The sequence below is a fragment of the Perca fluviatilis genome, chromosome 6, assembly GCF_010015445.1.
Source record: "Perca fluviatilis chromosome 6, GENO_Pfluv_1.0, whole genome shotgun sequence".
NCBI lineage: Eukaryota > Metazoa > Chordata > Actinopteri > Perciformes > Percidae > Perca > Perca fluviatilis.
Genome location: NC_053117.1, coordinates 34,872,949 through 34,897,687, shown reverse-complemented (window position 1 = coordinate 34,897,687; position 24,739 = coordinate 34,872,949). Strand labels below are relative to the sequence as shown.

The 24,739-nt window shown below is 39.9% G+C and overlaps 1 protein-coding gene across 1 annotated transcript; it reads right to left on the bottom strand.

The window, feature by feature from the left end:
* Positions 1-2,058: 2,058 nt before the first annotated feature.
* On the bottom strand, positions 2,059-12,150 carry LOC120561071 (natterin-3-like). Its single transcript, XM_039804035.1, has 3 exons — positions 12,115-12,150; positions 11,446-11,536; positions 2,059-3,495 (listed from the first exon to the last, which is right to left on the bottom strand). Exons 1-3 carry the CDS (start codon positions 12,148-12,150, stop codon positions 2,345-2,347), a joined length of 1,278 nt encoding a protein of 425 aa, XP_039659969.1. The 3' UTR covers positions 2,059-2,344.
* Positions 12,151-24,739: the final 12,589 nt, after the last annotated feature.

The following is a 24,739-nucleotide window of genomic DNA, read 5'->3' as shown; positions in this document are numbered from 1 at the left end:
AAAACAAGTTAATGGAGTTACAAGTCCGGTTCAATGAGCTTTATCTTGAAAGAGCACAGGGGGCTTTTATAAGTTCAAGAGTGAAATGGATCGAGGTAGGAGAAAATAACCCCTCATATTTTAGTAGTTTGGAAAAAAATAGACAGCAGTGAAACTCAATTACTAGTTTAATGATAAATGGGGTAGAAAGCAAATATTTTAGAAGTGTAGATAAGGAAGTGTTCTTATTTTACTCCAAATTGTACTTTATACAAAGTATAAAATCAAGAATGCTATCCCATGCATTGATGATCCCTTTAAGGATAGTTGCTAGTCAGATCTGAGAATTGAGGAGTTTCATTCAGTTATTGTCAAAATGAAAAGAAATCTCCAGGGATGGACGGGCTCACAACAAATTCCTATCAGGTCTTTTGGAATGATGTGAGAAGTTTACTATTCAAAGCGTTAATGGAAAGAACTGATGTCATCTATGAAACAAGGTCTATACTCCTTTGAATCCTAAATAACTTAAAGATTATTTGAAACAATTAAATATTAAATTAATTTTTTGATACATTTCATTTGTTGCTTTGAAAAATGTAAATGCCAACTAGTTTGATTGTCTCATATAAAACATAAAAGCAGGTTTATTTAGAGTAAGTCTGGTGTTTTTGTTGAAGATAATGTAGATTTTGTTCTCAATAATTTGGTGCTATTAGAAAAACATTTTATACATAAATGTAGATATTTTAAGACAAAACCCTCCTTTATCCATTGGAAGAATAAGTTCAATTTTTTGTGTATGTCATTGAAACGGGATAAAGACAAAAAACCCTTAAATTGATTTATTTACTTGAAACTCTTAAGTTCATTTGAAATAGCCCTTTTTATTTCTTTTCTCTTATTTTATTTTCTTCTTTATGTTGATTTGCTATGTATAAGCTCCTAGGTTTTGTTTATATGCTCGACCCTAGGCAAAAGCTCCATTTTTAAAGTGGATTTGTAAAAAGCCTTGTTTGTTTGTATATCTGTATTCTAAATCAAGAAAAATAAATAAAAAATAACGCTTCGCTGACAGATCCTCTGACATGAATGTCCGCATGGCATTGTGGGATATGGGCTTTGAATGCGCCATTGTACCATAGTGTTTGTCTTACAGCATATTTAACTGGTACTGAGACCAAAATAATATAATTAAAATAAAGAAATGAAAACCATGATAAAATCTAAATAAATGTTGATTAATGTAGCGTTTTAGCCTTAAAAATATCAATAAACAACAACGCAATCCCCTTTCCCTGATAATAAGACCGAAATAACATTAAAAGAAATAAATATAAACCGTGACAACTTGTTAATAAATATTGATTAAAACAGCGGTTATAGTCCTATAAATACCAACAATACCAAAGCGATACAGCTTCTCAGCTGCAATTTAGACTGACAGAAATAAATGTGCTTTGAACACAAAAGATTGTTCCAATTGAAATACATAAGTTTAATAAACATGCTGACGAAAAAAAATTGGGAAAACGTGTCCTTGTACATGAATCAAATAATCAAATGACCTTACTATTTCACAAGCTGCCGTGAGACTGGGTTGGCTATTAGGCTGCTCAACACTTAATGTTAATCTTAAATGATTGCTACTATTGCTTCTACTATGCTTGATTTTCTGAAAATTTCAGCATCTACATTGTTTACGGTTTACTAAACGTAATATAGTTTTTGCAATTGTTAACGTTTCACACTTCAGTGATCAGACTACATTTATTTTCTTTTCCTGGTGATTTCTTGTAAGAACAAAATGATACTCGGCCAGTAGAGATGTGCACTGTACATGGAGATACATAACTACACAACATTAAACTCAGGCTGCATTTAGCATTGAAATGAATAGCTGTGACTGGCAACTAACGACGCAACTTTGGCCAGATATTCCCCAAATAAAAAGACAAATCTAAGTAATAAAGACAGTTTTATACCCTGGTCTTTTATCTGTAGTTGTGTTATACCATTGTCATGCTGCTGTCCCTGGCTTACCTGCATGCTGATGAATAAGTGAGTGATTGTGACAGATTTGGTTTGCATGCACGTTTATTTTATTTGAAACAATGAAATATTAAATCAACTTTTTCATACATTTCATTCTTTGCTTTGAAAAAGGTAAATGCCAAGTACTAAATATGTTAAAGCATATAGTTTATTTTTAGCTTTTCATTACAATGTGAAGGACATTCAATATGTTATCTCAAGAGCATCTTTAATTATTCTCTTTAAAGCTATAGTGCGTAGTTTGTCGCCCCCGTGAGGAATTCTAAGTAATGAGAACAAAACTGTCATGGCCGACCACGGAAGGCTCTTATCATGTGGATGTGTCGACAGTTTTGTCCCCACTCCTCCATGCAGTTGCTGAAGCCATTAAAAAACATGCCGGACGATTCAGAAGTAGTGTGGGATCAGATACAGGTTTACAGCTATTCACCAGAACCTGGAGTTCTCCCATTTGGACGCTGCTGTAGGTCCCAGAGATGGATGTCCATCTGGCCTCCCCATTTCTGTAGGTGCGGCTAAGGCGTGCAGTGTATGGGATGTCTGTCCTGTACTTATATCCCACCATACTGGCACGGCAGGAGTGGTTTGGTGGTATTTTGTCCAAAACAGAAACAGTGTGGGTGATCGACTCGGTAAAAGTGGCCCTCTGGGTGTACTGGAGGGTAATTTCAACGCTAACGTCGATTTTTCCTTCGACGACAAAGGGGATTCCAGCAGTGATGGTAGTCTTAGCGCCTGTTGTTAACGAAAAGCTGACGTCCCACCTTTGCTCCTTTTGGGTTGTCTTTGAGAGGGTAATGGTCTGTGTCAGTTCCTGGCGATCATTGTTGGTCAGGACATGTGTTTCCAAGGTCTCTGGAGGATACTTAACGACATTAACCCCCTCAGTCTTATACGTGACATCAGATATGGCCTCGCTGATTACATCTTTGTTAACGGTCAGGACCTGGTAGCTCTTGTACTTATACTCAGAACCTTTCCACGGAAGGTAGAAGGCCGGATTTTTAACATCTACCTTCCCAAGACCATACTTGTTCTTTCCAACATATATGTTGCTGCCGGGCCTGGTCTCGACTGCATTCTGAGGCACTGATCCGTCAGAGTCATCCTTCCATTCTATAAACTCAAAGTTGTCTTTGTTTACCAGGATCTCAAATGGGGATTCATGGAACTCTTTCTCTCCATAGGGGTAGAAGCAGTAAGGACCCTTGTAAGGGTTATAAAAGCCGGCCGCACGCCTATATTTGCAAACGTAGTCGGTGCGTCCAACATATTCGTTGTAGATTGAAACTGCTCCGTTGGGGAGAGAGTCATCAAAGGTCTGCCATTCCAGGTTGGTTTGACCAACCTTGAGTGAGGAGGACCAGTCCACGTTTTTCCCAATCCCTTTGAAAATAACATGTCTCTTTGCCTTAATAGCATGATTTGTCGATTGGTTAGCTGTGATCTTAGGAACTCTTTACCCCAGACTTGGGTTCAGTAGGACTGTATAAAAGAAAAGAAAAAGACAGATATGAAGTATTATTAGGCTATATATTGTAATATAAACCAAATGACACCAGTAATCAATCAATGCATTCCTAATGTTTTTAGCTACATTTGTAATAAATGCTACAGGGCAAAAGAAAAACTAGCCAATGTAGAGCGAAAAGCATAATGGTTACCTTAAAATTGTTTTTAAATCACTTATCTTTCTCCCTTGTGAATAAATAAGTGCTGTTTTGAGGTCAGTGACAAACAGTGTGCAGCGTACTGCTCTCATGAATTTTAGGAAAAGCCAAACTGACATAAAGCCCTCGCCTAAACTTTACTGTCATTGTTCTATCTCTATAGATTTCCTCTTTTTCCCTCTATTGTGTACATTTCATTTAAGGGATGCATAAACGAGGACACTTGGAAACAGGTATGGATTGGTTAATCGGGAACACCGGGAATTATGGGCTGGTCTGTTTTTTTGGTCGTGAGGGCCGGTGGGTTTCAGTCAGGTACTGGTTTGAAATCATATATCATGGGTTCTGTCCCTAGTAGGGTTGTGCGTCCATCGTGATGGCTGGAGAGCCACCCCCCCTCCGATCAAACACACTAATCCTAGTTGCGGGCGCTGGACGGGAAATTGACAAGTGCGTCTGTCTTAAACTAGCAAAGACAGGACATAGGGCTCCTTAAGTGGAAGCTACTTTTTCCCCCTTTACGTGCAACCTATTTGTGAAAAAAACCATCACTTTGAGCAGACTGGATTGGCTGTAGTGATACATTCTCTCTCTCTCTCCCTGTCAGCTGTAGCTCGCTCTACCTTCTAGTAACGTTGGACACAGCGGTCTCGAGTGAGAGAGAAAAAAGCGTTAAAAGTGGAACGCTATCCCCTCATTGGACTAAGTTTGTCGACACTACTCTGTGCGTGCATCAATAAGTAAGTCTGATGTCCTGTAGGTACGGGACGATGTTATGCAGGATTTATGAATGTACGTTAGCAACAGGCTAATTCACGACGGTGCTATTTTTTTTTTGTGTGAGCTAATATTGCGCATCTGTTCATGTGCGCTGCAAGAGTTATGTTTCTGTTTATTGAATGCGTTATTCAGTGCAAACATAACCGTGAATGTAGTTTAATCTCAGTAATGATGGTATGTTAGGTTATTACTGTCGCTGTGTTGAAGGCAAGCGTCCCACTGTACTGTCGTTACGCAGATCAGGACATCTGATTGACTTTACTGCTACGTACTTAAGTGAAAGTAGGTCAAGTTGTAAAACCTACCAGCAGGGCACCATTTACAGAGAGCATTTAAATGTATCTCTAATCGTTTCTATGTTAACTGTTGGCCCATAGTAAAGCTACCGCCATCACGATGTTTTACTGTAACCATCGTCAACTGGCAATTTAGGGGACATCGCCCAACCCTAATTTGGAGTGCTGGCAAGTAGCAAAAAAACAAAAACAATCGGTGTTGCCTACACCATGTTAGCACCCTACTAGCATTAGCACCCAACAGGCTTAAACAGGCCAAGTTTTAAACTTGTTTTTAGCCTCCAAACATACTTGAAATGTCATTACAAGTGCCTACCCATGTATAGTGATTCCTTCCGAGGGAACACAGCAAATCTGACTGCAGTAGCTGTGACAGAAAGGCATAAAACTTGTGTTAATCCAGCCAGTGCACATACCTCTGTTTATTTCCTGTTTTCCGGTCAAGTCCACACTAGTCGATTGTCGAACTCATACAATCCAATATTGCAGTCAGATTTGCTGTGATAGGCACTTGTAATGACATTTCGAGCATGTTTAGAGGCTAAAAACACTTTTAAAACTTGCCCTGTTTAAGCCTGTTGAAAGGATAACACGGTGTAGGCAGCACCGATTGTTGTAGTTTTTCTTGCTACTGACAGCACTCCAAATTTCCAAAAAAACAGAGTATGTATTGAAATCGACGGGAATTCGCCTTTAAGCATTTTTTTTTTTTATTACTATGTAGCTACTTATAGTTTTTGAATTATCTGCCTCAGAGCGACAAGACGGTCTAAAAATCTCTCTTTCACCATAATGTTATTTATCCTCTTTCGCTTGTGAGCCAAATGCGAACGGAGATTATTTTAAAACTGCGATTTCAGAGTAATTTTTTACTTCTATCTACAAACATTATATACCGATATGTTCGCAAAGGCCTCTTGTCTCTAACGGTGAAGTCACTGTATCGATAGCATGTACTGCTTTGGATTTATTAAGGCTTCTTTGAAGGCATCTTCAACAGTTCTCACACTGGGTTTCAATGTTTATCATTAACAGGTGTGTTGATGAAACATCAAAGAAGTTTTCTTTCTCTCTTTCTTTTCTCTCTCTCTTATCTCTCTTTCTCTTTTCTCTCTCTCTCACTGGTCACCAGTGTTGGGAGTAACACGTTACAAAAGTAACGCAATTACAGTAATGTATTCCTTTTTACTGTAACGCAGTAATATAACGCATTACTAATTACATTTTTAAAGAATTCACTGAAACATTTCTTCACAGGAAAATAAGGGGTGTTACCACCTTTGACTCTTTTCCTGCTTCCAATGTTAGCTACATGATTGCTGGATATACCAAACTTACTTTTCTTCACTTTCCTGGAGCACGAGCAGAACGCTGAAAGAAACATTGCGACTGTTGTGTGGAATAAGTGTGTCAATTTTTTCACTAAGAGGAAACTCAACAAAAAAACATTTGCCAACACTAAAAATCAAACAAAAGCCAGACACTATATATTATTAAGTTGCTGTGAGCTGTAGCCTATTCACCACTTCTAACCAGAGGCAGTATATAACGTACTCTCGCCAAAATATCCCCGCAAATCAAATCCCCTACTTCACCGTTAACTGTCAAGCCACTAAGCCTGTATGGAAACTAACACCACTGCTGAAGTATTAAATTCGTTAACGATCATACGACAAGAGACATCTCTCTCTCTCTCTCTCTCTCTCTCTCTCTCTCTCTCTCTCTCTCTCTCTCTCTCTCTCTCTCTCTCTCTCTCTCTCTGCACATGCACACACACACACACACACACACACACACACACAGTCCAGTTCTGGTGGTTGAGGAACGCAGATGTGCTGTTTAGCGCTCATAACGGGCCGGGTAGTTAGCGCACTCCCATGAGTCCATGACGCTAATGTCTGATTACTCCACATTTTCATTGTGATATTTTGTGATTACATTATGAATCTGCAACGTTCTGTGTCAGGTAAATCAGTAAGTTAGTAGTAGGGTGGAGTTGCATATGGGGGGGTTTGGGGTCCTTCTGTAAGTAATTTTGGGGTAGGAATTTGGTTTGATGAATTCTACGAGCAGCAATACCACAGGCCAAGCAATCGGCCCATTCCAAACAGGCACATTTTCAACGGGCACTGCACTAGTTCATATTAATTATACGAAATTATATGAATAATCTATGATGTATTAAAGTGGCCCCCTCATACCTCACTGACCTCCTCTCCCCTTACCAACCCTCACGGTCCCTCAGATCCACCTCAGCCGGTCTCCTCTCCATCCAAAAGTCCAACCTGCGCTGTTTTGGGGACAGAGCCTTCTCCAGAGCAGCTCCCAGGCTCTGGAACTCCCTCCCCCAAGAGATCCGCCCTCTGAGTCCCTCACCATCTTCCAGTCCCGCCCAAGACCCATCTCTTCACCTCAGCCTACCCATAGTCCACCTGCCCCCTCCCTTTTTCATCTGTATCTTGTTTTGTTCTACTTTTTGTTTTGCTCGTTCTTTGTTTTGTTATGTTTTTATAATCTACCCTGCCCTGTAAAGCGACTTTGAGTCCATGAAAAGCGCTATATAAATTCAATTTATTATTATTATTATTATTATAAAGAGGAGACTATTGATCTGGTGGTGAAATTCACAAACTACCTGCCATGTCAAACTTCCGCTGTTATTTTGGTGAAAGTAGCTCAAAAGTAATACAAGGTAGTGTAACACATTGCAATTCAGAGACAGTAATATTGTAATATAACTAATTACACTCAAATGACAGTGACTAGTAATCTATAATGTATTACATTTTGGAAGTAACTTGCCCAACACTGCTGGTCACATGGTCAAATTGAATACTACAGGCAGTAATATGAACATTAATCAATATCTCTGTGTGTGTCTGCATATATATGTGTGTGTGCATGTGTGTTTGGGTGTGTGTGTGTGTGTCTGTGTGTGACTGTGGGTCTGTGTGTGTGTGTCCGTGTGTGTGTGTGAGCAGAGGTGGGTAGTAACGAGTTACATTTACTCCATTACATTTACTTGAGTAAGTTTTTGAAAATATTATACTTCTAGGAGTAGTTTTAAATCACTATACTTTTTACTTTTACTTGAGTAGATTTGTGAAGAAGAAACTGTACTCTTACTCTGCTACATTAGGCTACAATGAGCTCGTTACTTTTCTTTTTACCTCTTTGGTATTCTACGCGTCATTGTTTTTATCCCCCCGCGTACGCCTCATTTTAATGTTTTATTTTGACAGAGAGAGAGACTTCCGCTAAAGGCTCTACCACGTGACTGCGTTTCACCAATCAAACGTAGTTGTGCAGTCTCGTCACGTGACCGTACTCAATCTCAGCGGCGGGACCGGACCATGGATGTATTAAGAGAACGGACGGGTCAGCTTTACAGTCGTAGCAAAGTCGTAGTTCAATCAACCCAGGGTTTCCCAATCTAGAGACGCGCACGTTCACATAAAAGAGGCGATGTTTGCACAACATGACCAATAGCCACATATTTTACATAAGAAGAGCAAACTATAATTCTACATAAATATGAAGAACACAGACACGGTTTTACAGGCAAAACGCGATACAGTCGCTGCTTCGTAAAACAGGACAGCTGGCAAAAAAAAACAGGCGACACTGTAAATGTGTAAATCACAACTCTTATCAGTATCACTTCCCCATCAGTCAGGCACAAGATCTGACCATAATTACACTTGTACTTTCCATAAACTGTCGTTGCTTTAGCCTATTTGCAGTTGCAACCCTGGCAGTGGAAGCGATCATGAGAGGAAATAAAAAATATATAAAAAAACATAATTCAAACCGCTGTGCGCATTGGCGACACACAGCTCAAGAAGCCAAGAAATAGCCGATATGTAATTCCCTCCCATTAAAATCTATATATTTCATAAATATATCCATCAGGGAATGTTAACGGGGTTGTCTGTCTCTAAATGTTTTTTGTATGAGCACATCCCTCTCTCTCTCTCTGCACTGAGCTCCGCCTGATCTTCTATAAGAACTTAGACGCCGTTATCAATTGAGTATTGATTGGTCAGTAGGCGGTTGTTTTACACCGGTTCATCTCTGATCTCCAACATAACCTGCTCCCGACTAGGTTCGTCCAGCATAAGTTACCATGGCGATTGAACCCGGTATCAAGTGATCCACCTTCGTGATACAGAAAACCCTGGGTTGAACCTGAAGTTACCTCGTTAACCCCAAATCTTGATTCATAGTACAGGCCTCTGGCCTCATAATGAAAGCATGTTTACCTTAGTAAAAGTGCCAAACATCAGCTCCATTACCTTGTTCTAGTTCTGCCTGCAGAGCCTGGTAAAAAAGTATAAAGGTTTGGAAATTTGTGTTATTTGTGCCTATTTATTTTTTATGTATTATTATTTTATTTTTTAAGTACTTGAATTTACCTGGATTATTTTAATTTAAGCTATTTTGTAATTAATTAATTAATTTTAATTTATTTTATTGATTGGATGAACTATAATTTGCCTAAAGATGATTATTTTGTATTTTTGTCCATCTGATTGAATGCTTGTGTTAAAAAATAAATCAGACGTTACTCAACAGTTACTCAGTACTTGAGTAGTTTTTTCACCATGCAATTTTTTACTCTTACTCAGGTAATTATTTGGATGACTACTTGTTACTTTTACTTGAGTCATATTATTCTGAAGTAACAGTACTTTTACTTGAGTACAATTTTTGGCTACTCTACCCACCTCTGTGTGTGAGATGTTCTGTTATGCTCATATTAAACTTTCTGTGTGTGCATGCATGTGTGTCTGTGTATGTGAGTGTGGGTCTGTGTGTGTGTCCGTGTGTGTGCGAGATGTTCTGTTATGCTCATATTAAACTGTCTATAGTTAAGTCTGTCAAGGTTACTAATGGCAAGCTTTGATCTATGTATTGAGATTCCTTTGATCTTTAATCAGCTAATGATCGTAGCACCTGCTGTTAATATGTCACCTGTGGCACACTGCAGCTATTCAGAGACACTGAGAGCGAGCTCTCAAATAAAGGCTCAGACTGCAAAAACGATAAGGGGTATCAGTCAAATGACATAATCGCGACCACCACAAGGCCTTTGTGAACGTATCGATATCAAATTTATGTTGATAAACTTAAAAATGTGGGCTTTGATACGTGAAAGCCTTCCTGAGATATGAGTTCACTTCCTGTTTTGGCAGCTTTGCCGTCGATTTCGATTAGCTGTGACGGGCAAACATTGTCGAATATCAATAATTGGACTCATCACCCAATTAGGAGGAGGCTCAAAAATTAGATTTTTACAAAACTTGGCACAGCCTAATTAATCGTTAGGTAGGCCATTCTCTCTCACCCTCTTTCCTCACTCAATGCCTTGGATAGTTTTGAGTTACATTATGACAAAACTTGTCACATAAGTATTATGTTTTTGGTTAAGTTATTGTTTAACCAAACCGGTCTCACGCCAGGTTGTGTAATAGTCACGTTATTTTGATTTATTAATTCTCCTTGGTTAGACAACCAAGGAGATTTAATCATTATGTCGTGCTACTAGCTACGAGCTAGCGCTAGCTATTAAGGTTAGCCTTCAGTTTCGTGAACAGAGCTCATCCATGGCTTCATCCCTTATCCATGTTACAAGTACAGCATACAGCCCTCGGATGTATCATTAGAGAGAACCAAGGCCATGTTATCACTATGCCTGAGTAACGTTATGTAGGCATATAGCCATGTATAGTATTACCGTTCTCTTAATACATCCATGCTAGCTACCGATAATAGCTACTAGCCGATAGCCCCGCCAGCTTGGGAAACGCTTCATACATGACGATCCATCCACGTTACAGGCTTTACAGCATACATACATCCCTCGGGTGTATCATAAGATAATACCATGGACGTATTAATAGAACACATGGGGAATTACAACCATTAGCTATATCCATTATTACAGTCATGTGAGCGGGCGGGCGCAGTCCCGCGGGTCTGTTTGCGTCCATTATGGGCGTTCGTCATACCTAGTTTAATAACTCTGGATTTGGCTACTAGTGAATGTTAAAAATGTGAAAAACCTGACGTTTTAAACAAGGACCCTTTAATTGTTCGGGCTGGTAAGTTGATGTAACCCCCCAAAAAATTATCAACTGAAATATAGAAGGTTCTTTCGCCATGCAAAGTCTATGTGAAAAGTCTGTCTGGGCCATGGGGTGCAGTACCACAATTATCCGCTAACCCCATGGTGGCTTTTAGACATGGCGCTCTTCTTCTGGGGGCTTGGATGCTTGCTCATTCCATGGCAACGCCATTCCTGCTTGTGTACTGCTTGCCCCCCTCATTGCTGCTTGCAGCTATATTTCCATATGTGTTTTTTTATTTTATATTTTTAGTTATTCTTTTATTTCATTTTAAGGTTGTGGTCTCTGTGAACACGTATTTGCACAATAAAGCTCAAGTATCTAAACATCAATAGATAGAACAAACAGGAGTAAACAAGTTTAGCTTGTGACTTAGGTTAATTGCTCCTTTAAAAACCAAGGACAGAGCTTCATTACCAACACACTACAGAGGTTTTGTCTTCATATTCTTTTTCGCTCTATAAGGCATTGTATGGTAAACATTTCCATTAAAGTTTTATTCCATCCCCAAAATGTATGAAGCCAGTTTGTTTTTACCATTTCTCTGCTCTGTGTTGTTCCAGACGTCCACAGGACTGGCTGAGGACAGAGCCAGCAGGGCCAACAGCACCAACACTGACAGCTCCATCTGGAGAGACGGAACACAGAACAAAATCAGTGTTAGTTCATAAAACATCATTAAACCAGCACCTCAGTGTTAAGCCATCAAGACATTTAGTCTGGACTGTCTGTACATGGTAAATCTGTAAAGAAGAAGAATAGATTAAAATAGATCTTGAAAATGCAGAAAAGATCTAAATAAATAAAAATAATAAATGCTTGCATTTTGAGTGATATTAAATTGTATGTTGTTTTTTTAAATGAACTAGTGCAGTGGCCGTGCAAAATCTGTTTTTGTGTGTGTTTTTAGTAATTGTTGGTTTGGTGTGTTTGAGTGTTCATTGTTACAATTACACAGCAAAAGTTCAGTGAAATTTTTATTTGTTCATGGTAGAAAGCAAATAAAGCTCAGCGCAAATTCTTTCAGGAAGACTTCTAAATAATTGTAATCACCACTATCTCTTCCTTAAACTATTCAGCTGTTAAGAGGCGTTCACTTTTCAGTAAATCAACCAGAATTGGCCACGAAATTCATGATCCAATCACAGCATGACATCCTGCTTTAAATGTCTCTCTCCTTGCTATCAGCTATCTTTTCAGGCAAACATGCAACCCTCCTCCTCCCCTTCCACCTCTGGTCATCGTCAATTTTCCGGACTGACTGACCTTCATTTGTTAAAGTAATGATGGCCACTCGTTTCTCTTTACTTAGCTGATTGGTTCTTGCCATAATATGAATTCTAACAGTTGTCCAATAGGGCTGTCGGCTGTGTATCAACCTGACTTCTGCACAACACAACTGATGGTCCCAACCCCATTAATAAGGGAACAAATTCCACTAATTAACCCTGACAAGGCACACCTGTGAAGTGAAAACCATTTCAGGTGACTACCTCATGAAGCTCATTGAGAGAACACCAAGGGTTTGCAGCGCTATCAAAAAAGCAAAGGATGGCTACTTTGAAGAATCTAAAATATAAGACATGTTTTCAGTTATTTCACACTTTTTTGTTAAGTACATAATTCTTTATGTGTTCATTCATAGTTTTGATGCCTTCAGTGGGAATCTACAATGTAAATAGTCATGAAAATAAAGAAAACGCATTGAATGAGAAGGTGTGCCCAAACTTTTGGCCTGTAGTGTAGATGAATATAGCCTATATTCCTGTTTGCACACAGCTTCCCAGTAAAACTAGGATATTTTTTGAATAACAAAATAAAAATATCAGGTCGGGAGATAAAACTTTGTCGAGCCCTGTCTCTCTCTCTCTCTATCTCTATCTCTCTCTCGCTCTCTCTATCTCTCTCTCTCTGCTATGAGTCTCCTTGGCAGCAGTGTGCGCCCAGACACACACGCAGACAGACACGCACACAGAGGCAGGCAGTATGGCGTCAGATTTATGTCATATCTCGCGAGAGTAGTAAAACATGCTCCACGAGCAAATTATATCGTTTCACACGCGAAGATATCACTCTTTGCACACTAATTCCACAATCAAGAGTGAACTGGAAGCTGTGAGTGTGAATCTTAACATAGGGAGAGGGAAAGAACGGCACCTGCACATATAAAACTAACCAGCATGCACACAGAGCAGCCACCACGTGCCCGCAAAGTGTCTGCTGTGCGAGAGGAGGAGGGCATACACGCTCTCGCAGGTAAACTCTGCTCGCAAAGTTGATTTCTTAGATATCAGATAATAGAAAACATGCACATTGTGACATAGTTTTCTTTGCTGTTGCCTGGTGAATCCTGAGAAGTCTCTGTGTGAACTAATTATTTTGTTATCAGTATTAAACAATTGTGTAAGGGAAATAAAATTAATTGGTAAGGTATAGTTGTGTTAATATTTAATGTTTTGTTTAAATTTTAAATAAATAATTATTTATTAACTATTAGGCCTTTTTTTTTTCTTGAGTCCCTGCCCTGGTCACCACTCATTTTTTGTAATTATGTCATAACCGTTTTCATACATTTTAACACTTTATCACTGAACTTGAGGTAAAAACACAATATGAACCAACTATTGCACTGTCCTTCACTGAATGTAGTCTTTCCTCCTTTCTATATACTGTAGCTGCTTTATGGCTGAATCATTAAACAAACACTGTACTTTGCTCTGCTTTAAAAGTGTTTTAGTAGAGACCACTGGATTTGGAAAAAGTTACTTGCCAGTTTTTTATCATTGGTGAGGATTGAGCTTTAAAGACCACTAGTTTGGCATGAATGATTATTATATCCAACTAAAAGACTAAAGACTTCCCTAAAAGGTTACTTTTGTGTTTCCTCAAGCATGTATTCCTGGAAGGAGACTATCAGGCACGTATCTACCCTTCGCGGGCTACACGCGGCTGGTGTGTTTTCACTGTAATGCCTCCATTGTGGCCCCATGCTGCAGCTCTCTGGGCAGGGGGGGAGAAGTCGTTATTCTTCCTAAACAAATCCTCTTTCCTCTTGAGTATCAAAAAGTAATAATAATAATAAATGTTTAATATGATTGTGTAATGTAAAGGTTATCCATAATCTTGCCATTGCAGGTCAGGCTTACCCCAGGGGCTGGCAGTCTCTTTGAAGAAAAAACTCTGTTTCAAAACTTTGCCGTACTGCTCGGAGAAATAGAGCAGAGATATGCACGTCCTGACGTTTTGCGTGGTGTTTATTTAACAATCAAAGGCCAATTTCCTATACCAATAAATCAGAAAATGACAAACTTTCTGTTTTCACATGCCTGGTTTATGCTTGGGGAAAAAGAAAAATCTTAATTTGGAGATGTGACTTTTTTAATTCAGTCGCTCAGAATTTTCCTTTCAAGCTTTTAGTATTTTTGTTCTGAATTAAGTAAACTGGTTTACTTCAGTTGTCCCATTGCCCCGATGTCACTTCACAAGAGGAAGAAAAGGCTGTCGCAGCATGAACGTCCCGTCGTGAATCTTTCATGAGAGGAAGAACAGCGTAATCATCCAGTCATACCTACCAAAGACCCGTTCAAACCAACGTTCACCAGTTTTTGTTTGAGTACTAAAGCGCACCAAATTATTTCAGACCTAAACTTACTGTATTCTTAGGGAAAAAGATGTTGCTTGCTCGTCAGGTCACCCTCTCTGGTTTGAGCAGAGGAGGAAAAACAAAAAAGCTCCTTACAAAGAGTGTACAGAGCCCTTTATACCAGTTTAGTTGGGACTCTAGTCCTCGAAAAAGGAAATAGAGAGAGTGTCATCTTACAGTACCTCCCCTGTCCCTCTGCACTCAATCATGGTCCTTGCTTGGTACCTGCGCAGAAGCGAGCCAATTGGGCCCGTACCCCTTCCTCCTTGTCAGTAATCCAAGTAAGTAAATCAAACATTGACAATCTCATGACTGCAAGGCCTGTTTCTTTAGAAACCATGTCTTTCTAGAGAAATTTCATGAAGTTCAGTAAACATGAAGTACAAAAATAAGTAACTAGACACATATCCTGGTAAATAGGCTATTTTAAAGCTCAAGTTGTACACTCTACAGATTCAATGGGTACTTAGAGTATTAATGCCACTTTATATTGAAAACATGTCACAATTCAACTGAATATTTAGTAGATAAAAGCAATTATAGAGCCTCAATCATCCTTTGTTTTTTCATAGCAAGCTAACAGAAGCATAAGAATATTATTGATTATAAACAAACAAAAAACTTTAGGAGGGCAGTTTAGGAAGAACAACATCAAAACTTAAGACACTACTATGTGATTAAAAGCTATAGTCATATTGTCAGCACTTTGCTTGCTTGTTCTTCATATATTTCTGTTATGTTTTTATCATTAACATCATTATTATTAGTATCCCATCATAATTCTTTGGAATATAGGCCTTAAGGCCATGATAATTAGACTGTCATGCACCCTCAGTCTTGTGCTGTTTTCAGCTAAAAAATGTACTTATCATCTCCTTCAACAGGAGCAATCCCGGAAGTGGAACGTTATGGATATACACTACCTTTAAAGAGATACTTTGCTGATTTTGAACCAGATCTCTGTTCTGGCAGTGTGTGTAGATGAATGGCTTGTATGTTTCTTTTAATTCCACATAACAGCATGTTACAGTAAGTGGAGTGTAAAGAGCCAAAAAAAAGCTCTCCAACATTGGCAAAATATATTTGACAGTACTGTACACAGAGAGCCGGAAAATACCTATAAAGATTGGCCTCTTAGGTTTTGGCAAACCATAATCTTATTTTGACCTAAAAGAACAGTGGGGTTAAGTAGGAATCAGTAAAGCGTGTAATTGTTGGTAAATCCCTAAAATAACCTTTTTATGTCAGTTGTTTTTATAAAGTGGGGAGCATGTGGGCATAGGTGGGGCAGTTCTGTAGAAGTGTAGTTAATAACAGTTTTCTTGGCAGGACTTGGCAACACACAAACACGCAGGGTCCAGTAAAGTGTTCTCATAAATTCTAGAAGTCAGAACTGCAAAAAAATATTTTGAGTTTATTTTACAAATATTTGAAACTTTTTTATATATTGGTCCCCTTTTTTTACTCTGGTATTTCATTGCAGAACACCAGTGTGTGTGGTAGAGCAGAGGTTTTTAGAAGCGTGACAGAAGAAGTTTCAGAGAGCATCATCAGACCTGCAACACTACTGCTTGCTACACTAACTATGAAGCTCATATCATCATAATGGGCAAGTGAAGATTTTAGACATATGAACTTAAATAAGTGATCATTTTAATTGGTAATCCACAAAATATGCTAATGAGGCATATCAAATTCTGATGAAAAGCTGATCCCGAATCACTATGTGGCACTATGTGATTTGTTGTACATCTTGATCTTTTTCTGTTCAGACAGCTGACAAGATGGAGGCTGAAATCAGTTTCAGTTTCACGGTGAAATCTTATAAGAAGGGGAAAAGGGCTATATGTTTAAGGGTTCCATCCATCATCATCGGCTTATCTGGGGTCAATTGTGGGGCAGCAGCTCCAGTAGGGGACCCCAAACTTCCCTTTTCTGAGCCACATTTAACAGCTCTGACTGGGGGATCCCGAGGCGTTCGCAGGACAGGCTGGATATGAAGCTCAGCGCAAATTCTTTCAGGAAGACGTCATTAACCCAATCACTACTCTTTCTTCTTAAATCAAATCAGCTGTTTAGAAGTGACGCTTTCAGTTAAACCAATCAGACTTGGCCACGAAATTGAAGGGCCAATCACAGCATTACAACTCAATCTCTTTATATCTGTTCTGTCCCTGTGCTGTCAGCTGTCGTTTCAGGCAAAGTGCTCGACCCTCCACCTACCCTGCCGCCTCCGGTCATCGTGTTTCTCCCGGCTGACCGCTCCGTTGCCTCTTCGGTCTGGTCTCCGGTCCCTTTCTCCGCCACCAGTATCTAGACTCCATCAGGGGGTTATGTTCCTGTTCTCTACCCCTTTAAAAATATTATTAATTCAATGGAGTCTAATCTCCAAAAGACTTTGTACATTCAATATTATACAGTTGTACAATAAATATTTTTGCATATCTGCAAACGATGTCTCTCTTGATTGAAATATAATCTCTCAACCTAGTCCCAGGTCATCCCCGAGGCCTCCTCCTAGCTGGACTAGGGAGGCCCCTAGGGGGCATTCTTACTAGAAGCCCCAACTACCTTTGCAACTTTGCAACTGCTTAATACTGAATGACAGGCAACCAACTGACGGGAGAGAAATGGTTGCTTTTCAACCTAACTTTATTTTGATTCTTCCTAGTGTCCCTTTGTCTAAAATGTTTGACTATTCTCCAGAGATCTTAAATGAGTCCACTATCAGAAAACATGAATGCCACTCACAGGTAGAACTCAGAAAACTGGAGAAACAAGATTTAAGATAAAGTAAAAAAGTTGCCTGACTTGAGCTTCCCCGCACATCTCCCCACCTGCCAAGCCATTTCCTTATCAGCTCTGCTATATTTATACCAGCTTCTTTTCCCCACTCTCTAACAGTTCGGCAAAGTTCCCTCATGCCTTTGCTTTCTAGCATCTGTTATGTGGAACCCTGTCACCTGTCTTCCTGCCCAGCTGCCTGATCCCTGGAATTTTGACCGGTGTCACTGTAAGTTTTTGCAACTTCCCCATAACTCCACTTAAATGTACAATATGTAACTTTCTGCCGCTAGGGGTCTCTCAACCAAAACAATGGACGGTAAAACTGGACTTTTGATGACGTTGGGAAGTTGCGTGGAATTCTGGGAGTTTTTAGTGTTAAACACCTTCGCTGACGGTTAGAATGCATCAGTTCACGGACGAGTTTACCCATTCAAGTTTATTCACGTTATTCTAATAAAATAGCTGCAGTTTCCCCAACATAATTACGTTTTTCTTGATTAGATTTTTATTTGTAGCTGACCAGATGGCTCGTGAGCCAGCAAGCTAACAGTAGCCAGCAGCTAAAACACAAAATATTTCACATATCAATGTCACCTTTTGGATGGTTTCAACACCGGGGCGGACGGGGTTTGTTGTAACGCTAGCAAGCTACTAAACGAGGCTGAGAGACGGGTGTGGGTGTGGATTGTCGGGGGAATCTCCGCGACAGTGAGGACGTTCGATGCCTGTTGTGCAGCAGCAGAACATCTCCCAACTACCCTTCACTTTTCACTAATCTTAACTTTTCGTTTTGGTGCTTAACCCACCTTTTGTCGGGTTAATTTAGCTAACCGTAAAGACAGCTGAACGCGAAGGGGGGAGAAATTCGGCAGGGAGGAGATTTTCGGCACATACACCGGTAGCGCTACGTAGATGTAGCTAACGCTATGGATGGCCGCTGTTGTGACTCGGTGCTGGGTCTGATATGGTCCGTTTCCCGACGTTTAATTAAACTGCCGTTAGCGTCGTAAGCACCAGGCACTGGAGATAAGTTCTGGCAGGGGGTTGCTCTAATAAAAGTAGCTGGCTGATAGCTGACTGGGGGCTAACGATAACTAGCTAGCTTTATGTCTCGGGGCTGTTGTCACCTGTCATCCCGACTGAGTCTCTCTGCGCCGGGGGAGTGAGGCAGACAGACCGGGGTGTGCTAGCTGGCTAAATTAGCATTAGATTAATCGTCTATCTATACAGCTAACGTTACTAGTGAAGTTATTCGTGGGTTAGCCCAGTCCTGTTAACTGTGGTCGAAACAGTCATACTAAAAATAACTTTATTAGCGTGTTGAACGATGTTGTAACCTCATAATGTTACCCACAAAGCATTAGCATCAACGTTAGCTACTTCTCGATATTGAACTTTCAAAATAAATAAGATCTCTCTTGTATTACTGTGATAAAAAGTGGGATGTAATTAATCACAAAATGATGCTGTATGGCAAATAAAAAGCAGTATTACGGTTACAAGTATTTTTTTTCTGTGAGATTGTATGGTTTACAATTACTCCTGAACGTATCATCTTGGTGCCAGTGTTCTGACGGAAGTTAGAGTAACTACACAGTGAAAGGTTATATGACGCCACTGACGGGCGACTAAAGGAAACGTGCCGTGTCTGAAAATAAAATAACAGATTTTTCTGGGTTAGACATTTGGTAGAAACATTTGGGATAGTGTAAGAACACAACTCATAAAAATATATAACATAGGTATGGTCGTTTTTAGACATTTTAAAGCAGAAATGTTACATATTGTACCTTTAACTGATCATGTTTGCCTGCTTTTCTATGTGTTTGGGTCCTTTGCTTGTTGGTTCACATACAATAGCACCCATCATCAGTGAAAACAGATTTCCTCTCAAAAACTTTCAACTAAAATGTTTCCTTTACTTGTGAGTCTGTGTGTGTCATCATGGCAATTTGATGGCTTATTTTGACCTATAAACAGTGGGGTTAGGTAGGAATCAGTAAAAAAAAGTGTTTGTGCGTGTAATTGTTAGTAAATCCCTAACATAACCTTTTAATGTCAGTTGTTTTTATGAAGTGGGGAGCATGTGGGCATTTAGGCGGGGCATTTCTGTAGAAGTGTAGTGAATAACAGTATTCTTGGCAGGAGTGTTGGAAAAAAAAAAAAAAACAAGACGCCCACACAACACACAAACACGCAGGTTCCGGTAAAGTGTTCTCATCAGTTGTAGAAGTCAGAACTGCAAAAAATTATTTTGAGTGAGGTTTGGTAAAAGTGAACTTAAATAAGTGATTATTTTAATTGGTAATCCACAAAATATGCTTATGAGGCATATCAAATTCTGATGAAAAGCTGATCCCGAATCACTATGTGGCACTATGTGAACCTCTAAATCCCATTGACAAGGCTCTCAAGTCTCACGCATTGGGCGTGAGACACACGCATTTCAACCCGTTCACACGCTCACACGCCACACCTTGTATTTCTCACGCAGAGAAATTACCAGGATAACGCAAGTTGCTCCTGGTGCCGCTAGTGCCTGCCACGCTACAGCTGAGTGAGTGCGGATTTCAAGTTGCGGCCTTCGTCGCTGTTTGTGACTTTGCCTGAGAGTGAGTGACAATTGTACTTGCCAGTTGCCCTGTTGTTTATCTGGTTGCCATGACTTCGCGAGTGATGACGTCCTGTCACTGTTCCAGTTAAGGGGAGTGAGAGCGGATGACAGTTGGCCTGAGTTCAGTCAGGGAAGCAGTTCCACTCCCTCGTTACTTCCATTGACATATATAAAAGGTTACTTCCGGCTTCTGAACTGGTTGCAGTTCCACCAGAGTTCCATATAGGGGGCGCTCACAGGCCAGTGCAGAATGAATGGGACTCTACGGAGCTATACCCCTCAAAATCCACTTTTCTCAGGATATCATTTTTTGTCTAGTAATTTTAATATTGCATTCGAAAGGGATGCTAAGAAAATACACACTGCTGGGTGTTTCGATTTTTTTAAACTTTTTTTTTTGTTCTAAAAAGAATTTTAAAATGTCAATGACATCATACACATATACGGCCAGAGATACGTACGACAAGCTCTGAGTTGCTTCCTTTTTTCTCTCGAGGCATTGACAACACAGCTAACAGGTCTGTCTCTGTCAACACACGTGCTAGAAAGAGGTTTGCTAATGTTTTAAAGACCACGCCGAAATATTCTCTCTGACATTCAGGCTCTGCTTCGGATGCCGTCAAGCGGGATCTCCGATCGTAATTGGTCCTTCACTGACCAATCAGCATTCATTAGCAGAATGCTAGCATGTTTTGGGCTACAACAACTCACCCTGTAAGAAATCAAAAGGACATAAGTACTCGTTCATTCAACTTTCGACCTATAACCCATGTTGAACTTGCAAAAACTGCAATCAAATCTGAGGTTTCTCATGAAACAATCGGGCGAAAGAGACACATTTAGCCGTCTAGCTCCATAGAGTCCCATTCATTCTGCACTGGACCGTGATCACCCCCAGTGGAACTCTGGTGGAACTGCAACCAAATTCGGTACAATGGTGCTGGCTGAATAGGGAGTGGAACAGCTTTCCGTAGACCGGCTTTGTTTCAGTAGAGCACACGGCTCTGTAGAGTCGTGTAATTATGACTTTATATACTAGCCTACATGTACATAGCGGAAACCCTGTTGTGTGTCTGCCCCTATTTCTGTTTCCTTTAATTCCACATAACAGCATGTTACAGTAAGTGGAGTGTAAAGAGCCAAAAAAAGCTCTCCAACATTGGCAAAATATATTTGACAGTGCTGTACACAGAGAGCCGGAAGATACCTGTAAAGATTGGCCTCTAAAGTTTTGGCAAACCATAATCTTATTTTGACCTATAAACAGTGGGGTTAAGTAGGAATCAGTAAAGCGTGTAATTGTTGGTAAATCCCTAACATAACCTTTTTATGTCAGTTGTTTTTATGAAGTGGGGAGCATGTGTGCATGTAGGCGGGGCACTTCTGTAGAAGTGTAGTGAATAACAATATTCTTGGCAGGACTTGGCAGGAGTGTTGGAAAAAAACAAACAAGACGCCCACACAACACACAAACACGCAGGGTCCAGTAAAGTGTTCTCATCAGTTGTAGAAGTCAGAACTGCAAAAAATTATTTTGAGGGAGGTTTGGTAAAAGTGAACTTAAATAAGTGATCATTTTAATTGGTAATCCACAAAATATGCTTATGAGGCATATCAAATTCTGATGAAAAGCTGATCCCGAATCACTTTGTGATTTGTTGTACATCTTGATCTTTTTCTGTTCAGACAGCTGACAAGATGGAGGCTGAAATCAGTTTCAGTTTCACGGTGACATCTTATAAGAAGGGGAAAAGGGCTATATGTTTAAGGGTTCCATCCATCATCATCGGCTTATCCGGGGTCAATTGTGGGGCAGCAGCTCCAGGAGGGGACCCCAAACTTCCCTTTTCTGAGCCACATTTAACAGCTCTGACTGGGGGATCCCGAGGCGTTCGCAGGACAGGTTGGATACATTGACATATATATAATGGACCAATAGACCCCTTTGCTCTGGACGGAGACCAGTGAAGGATATTAGAAGCACTTTTCCGGTGATCTCTTGCTTTACTGCGCAGCCTCCAACTGAGAGAGACAACGTAAATGTGACGTGAGCAACGTGTCTGAAAGTTGTAAGTGTTCTGGTAGCTGTGCCAAGAGAAATCTCAATCATTCCCAATCTTACAGAGTAGGAGAGCGTAGGTATATGTAAGGAGATAACATGGGCACAGGCTAATTATTGCTAACTAACATGCTAGTTAACATTAGTAATTAAACCTAAACAGCTAATGTAAGTCAAAACTGCCTGCGAGCTTCTCCTGTACTATACGGTAATTCCTCTACTATGCAACAGTAATTCACGTGGTTATGACACAATCGTTAGCCTATTTTTACAAAAACGTCTGCTACAGAGCTATAACGCGAGGTACAAGGTAATGGAGCCTTTTATACATTGTTGTGTTTCTTTAGAAATAAACAATGGACAAATAGAGTCTTTAAACGCTTCAGATGTAAAGTTATTCGCAGTCAAGTGACGTAAAAAAAAGTCTGTGGAATGCTAACAAGAGGTGATACCTTTGTAGCAATAAAATGGCGCCATCGGAGGTTCGAGTTCTGAAGCGAAGCTTACCCCCTTGGTTGGATATGAAGCTCAGCGCAAATTCTTTCAGGAAGACGTCATTAACCCAATCACTACTCTTTCTTCTTAAATCAAATCAGCTGTTTAGAAGTGACGCTTTCAGTTAAACCAATCAGACTTGGCCACGAAATTCAAGGGCCAATCACAGCATTACAACTCAATCTCTTTATATCTGTTCTGTCCCTGTGCTGTCAGCTGTCGTTTCGGGCAAAGCGCTCGACCCTCCACCTCCCCTGCCGCCTCCGGTCATCGTGTTTCTCCCGGCTGACCGCTCCGTTGCCTCTTCGGTCTGGTCTCCGGTCCCTTTCTCCGCCACCAGTATCTAGACTCCATCAGGGGGTTATGTTCCTGTTCTCTACCCCTTTAAAATATTATTAATTCAATGGAGTCTAATCTCCAAAAGACTTTGTACATTCAATATTATACAGTTGTACAATAAACATTTTTGCATATCTGCAAATGAAGTCTCTCCTAATTGAAATATAATCTCTCAACCTAGTCCCAGGTCATCCCGAGGCCTCCTCCTAGCTGGACTAGGGAGGCCCCTAGGGGGCATTCTTACTAGAAGCCCCAACCACCTTTGCAACTTTGCAACTGCTTAATACTGAATGACAGGCAACCAACTGACGGGAGAGAAATGGTTGCTTTTCCACCTAACTTTATTTTGATTCTTCCTAGTGTCCCTTTGTCTAAAATGTTTGACTATTCTCCAGAGATCTTAAATGAGTCCACTATCAGAAAACATGAATGCCACTCACAGGTAGAACTCAGAAAACTGGAGAAACAAGATTTAAGATAAAGTAAAAAAGTTGCCTCACTTGAGCTTCCCCGCACATCTCCCCACCTGCCAAGCCATTTCCTTATCAGCTCTGCTATATTTATACCAGCTTCTTTTCCCCACTCTTTAACAGTTCGGCAAAGTTTGGCCGTTTTGGCCTTTGCTTTCTAGCATCTGTTATGTGGAACCCTGTCGCCTGTCTTCCTGCCCGCCTGCCTGACCCTCCGCCTGATCCTTTGACCGGTGTCACTGTAAGTTTTTGCAACTTCCCCATAAATCCACTGAACTGATCATGCCTGCCTGCTTTTCTCTGTGTTTGGGTCCTTTCCTTGTTGGTTCACATACAATAGCACCCATCATCAGTGAAAACAGATTTCCTCTCAAAAACTTTCAACTAAAATGTTTCCTTTACTTGTGAGTCTGTGTCAAAATGGCAAAATGGTGTCCCAACAGGAGTACCTCAACATTTGATGTTCTGATATTTTCACCAGGGTTACATTTTAGGTTAGGTTATCATGGCAATTAACAGTTATTTTGTTGTGTGTTTCATCTGAAGCTGAAGCTGTGAGTATTGCTGCTGATGGCCTTGCCGGGTCTGTCCTCAGCCAGCGAGAAGAACGACAAACTAGGTAAACTGAAAGTGTGATTACAAGAACTATTTCCCATTCTGCTGTTTATTTTCCAAGTGTACTCATTTATGCATCACTTAAATAAAATGTACACAATAGAGGGAAACAGAAGAAAACTATGGCACTAGAACAGTGACAGTACATTTTAGCATCAAAAAACCAACACAGTCTCACTCCCTACTCGTCAAATGTCTGATGTATGGTCAAGGACCTCTGGCGTTAAATTTCAACAACAGGGGGGTACCCATTACGTTATTTTTCGACTAGGGGGTCCGTCAGATAGACATTCATGTTATCCCTCACCATCGGATATAGACGAAAGAAAAAACATGCAGTTTTATTATTGGTATTTTTAGCCCAATAACAGCTGTTTTAATCAACATTTATTCACAAGATCTTATCATGGTTTATATGTATTTCTCTTAATGTTATTATTTCAGTCTATTTGGGCCAGGGAAGCTGGGTTGCTTTTTTGTTTATTTATATTTTTAAAACTATAACGCTACATCTATCAATATTTATTTAGATGTTATCATGGTATTCATTTCTTTATTTTAATAATATTATGTTGGTCTTATTACCGGTGAAATATTACAGTATTCTGTGTGTCTGTACCACATGTCATGGCAATCCATCTAATAGTTCCCCAGACATTTCACTAACAACAAAAAGAGTCAATCAGAACACGGCTTACTTTTCTTTAGTTCATGTTTAAGATCAGTGGTTATTTTGTATTAATATTTTACTGCTGTTAAAATCATGATGATACCTAAACCTTAACAGTTTTTTCCTACCAAAGATAAGT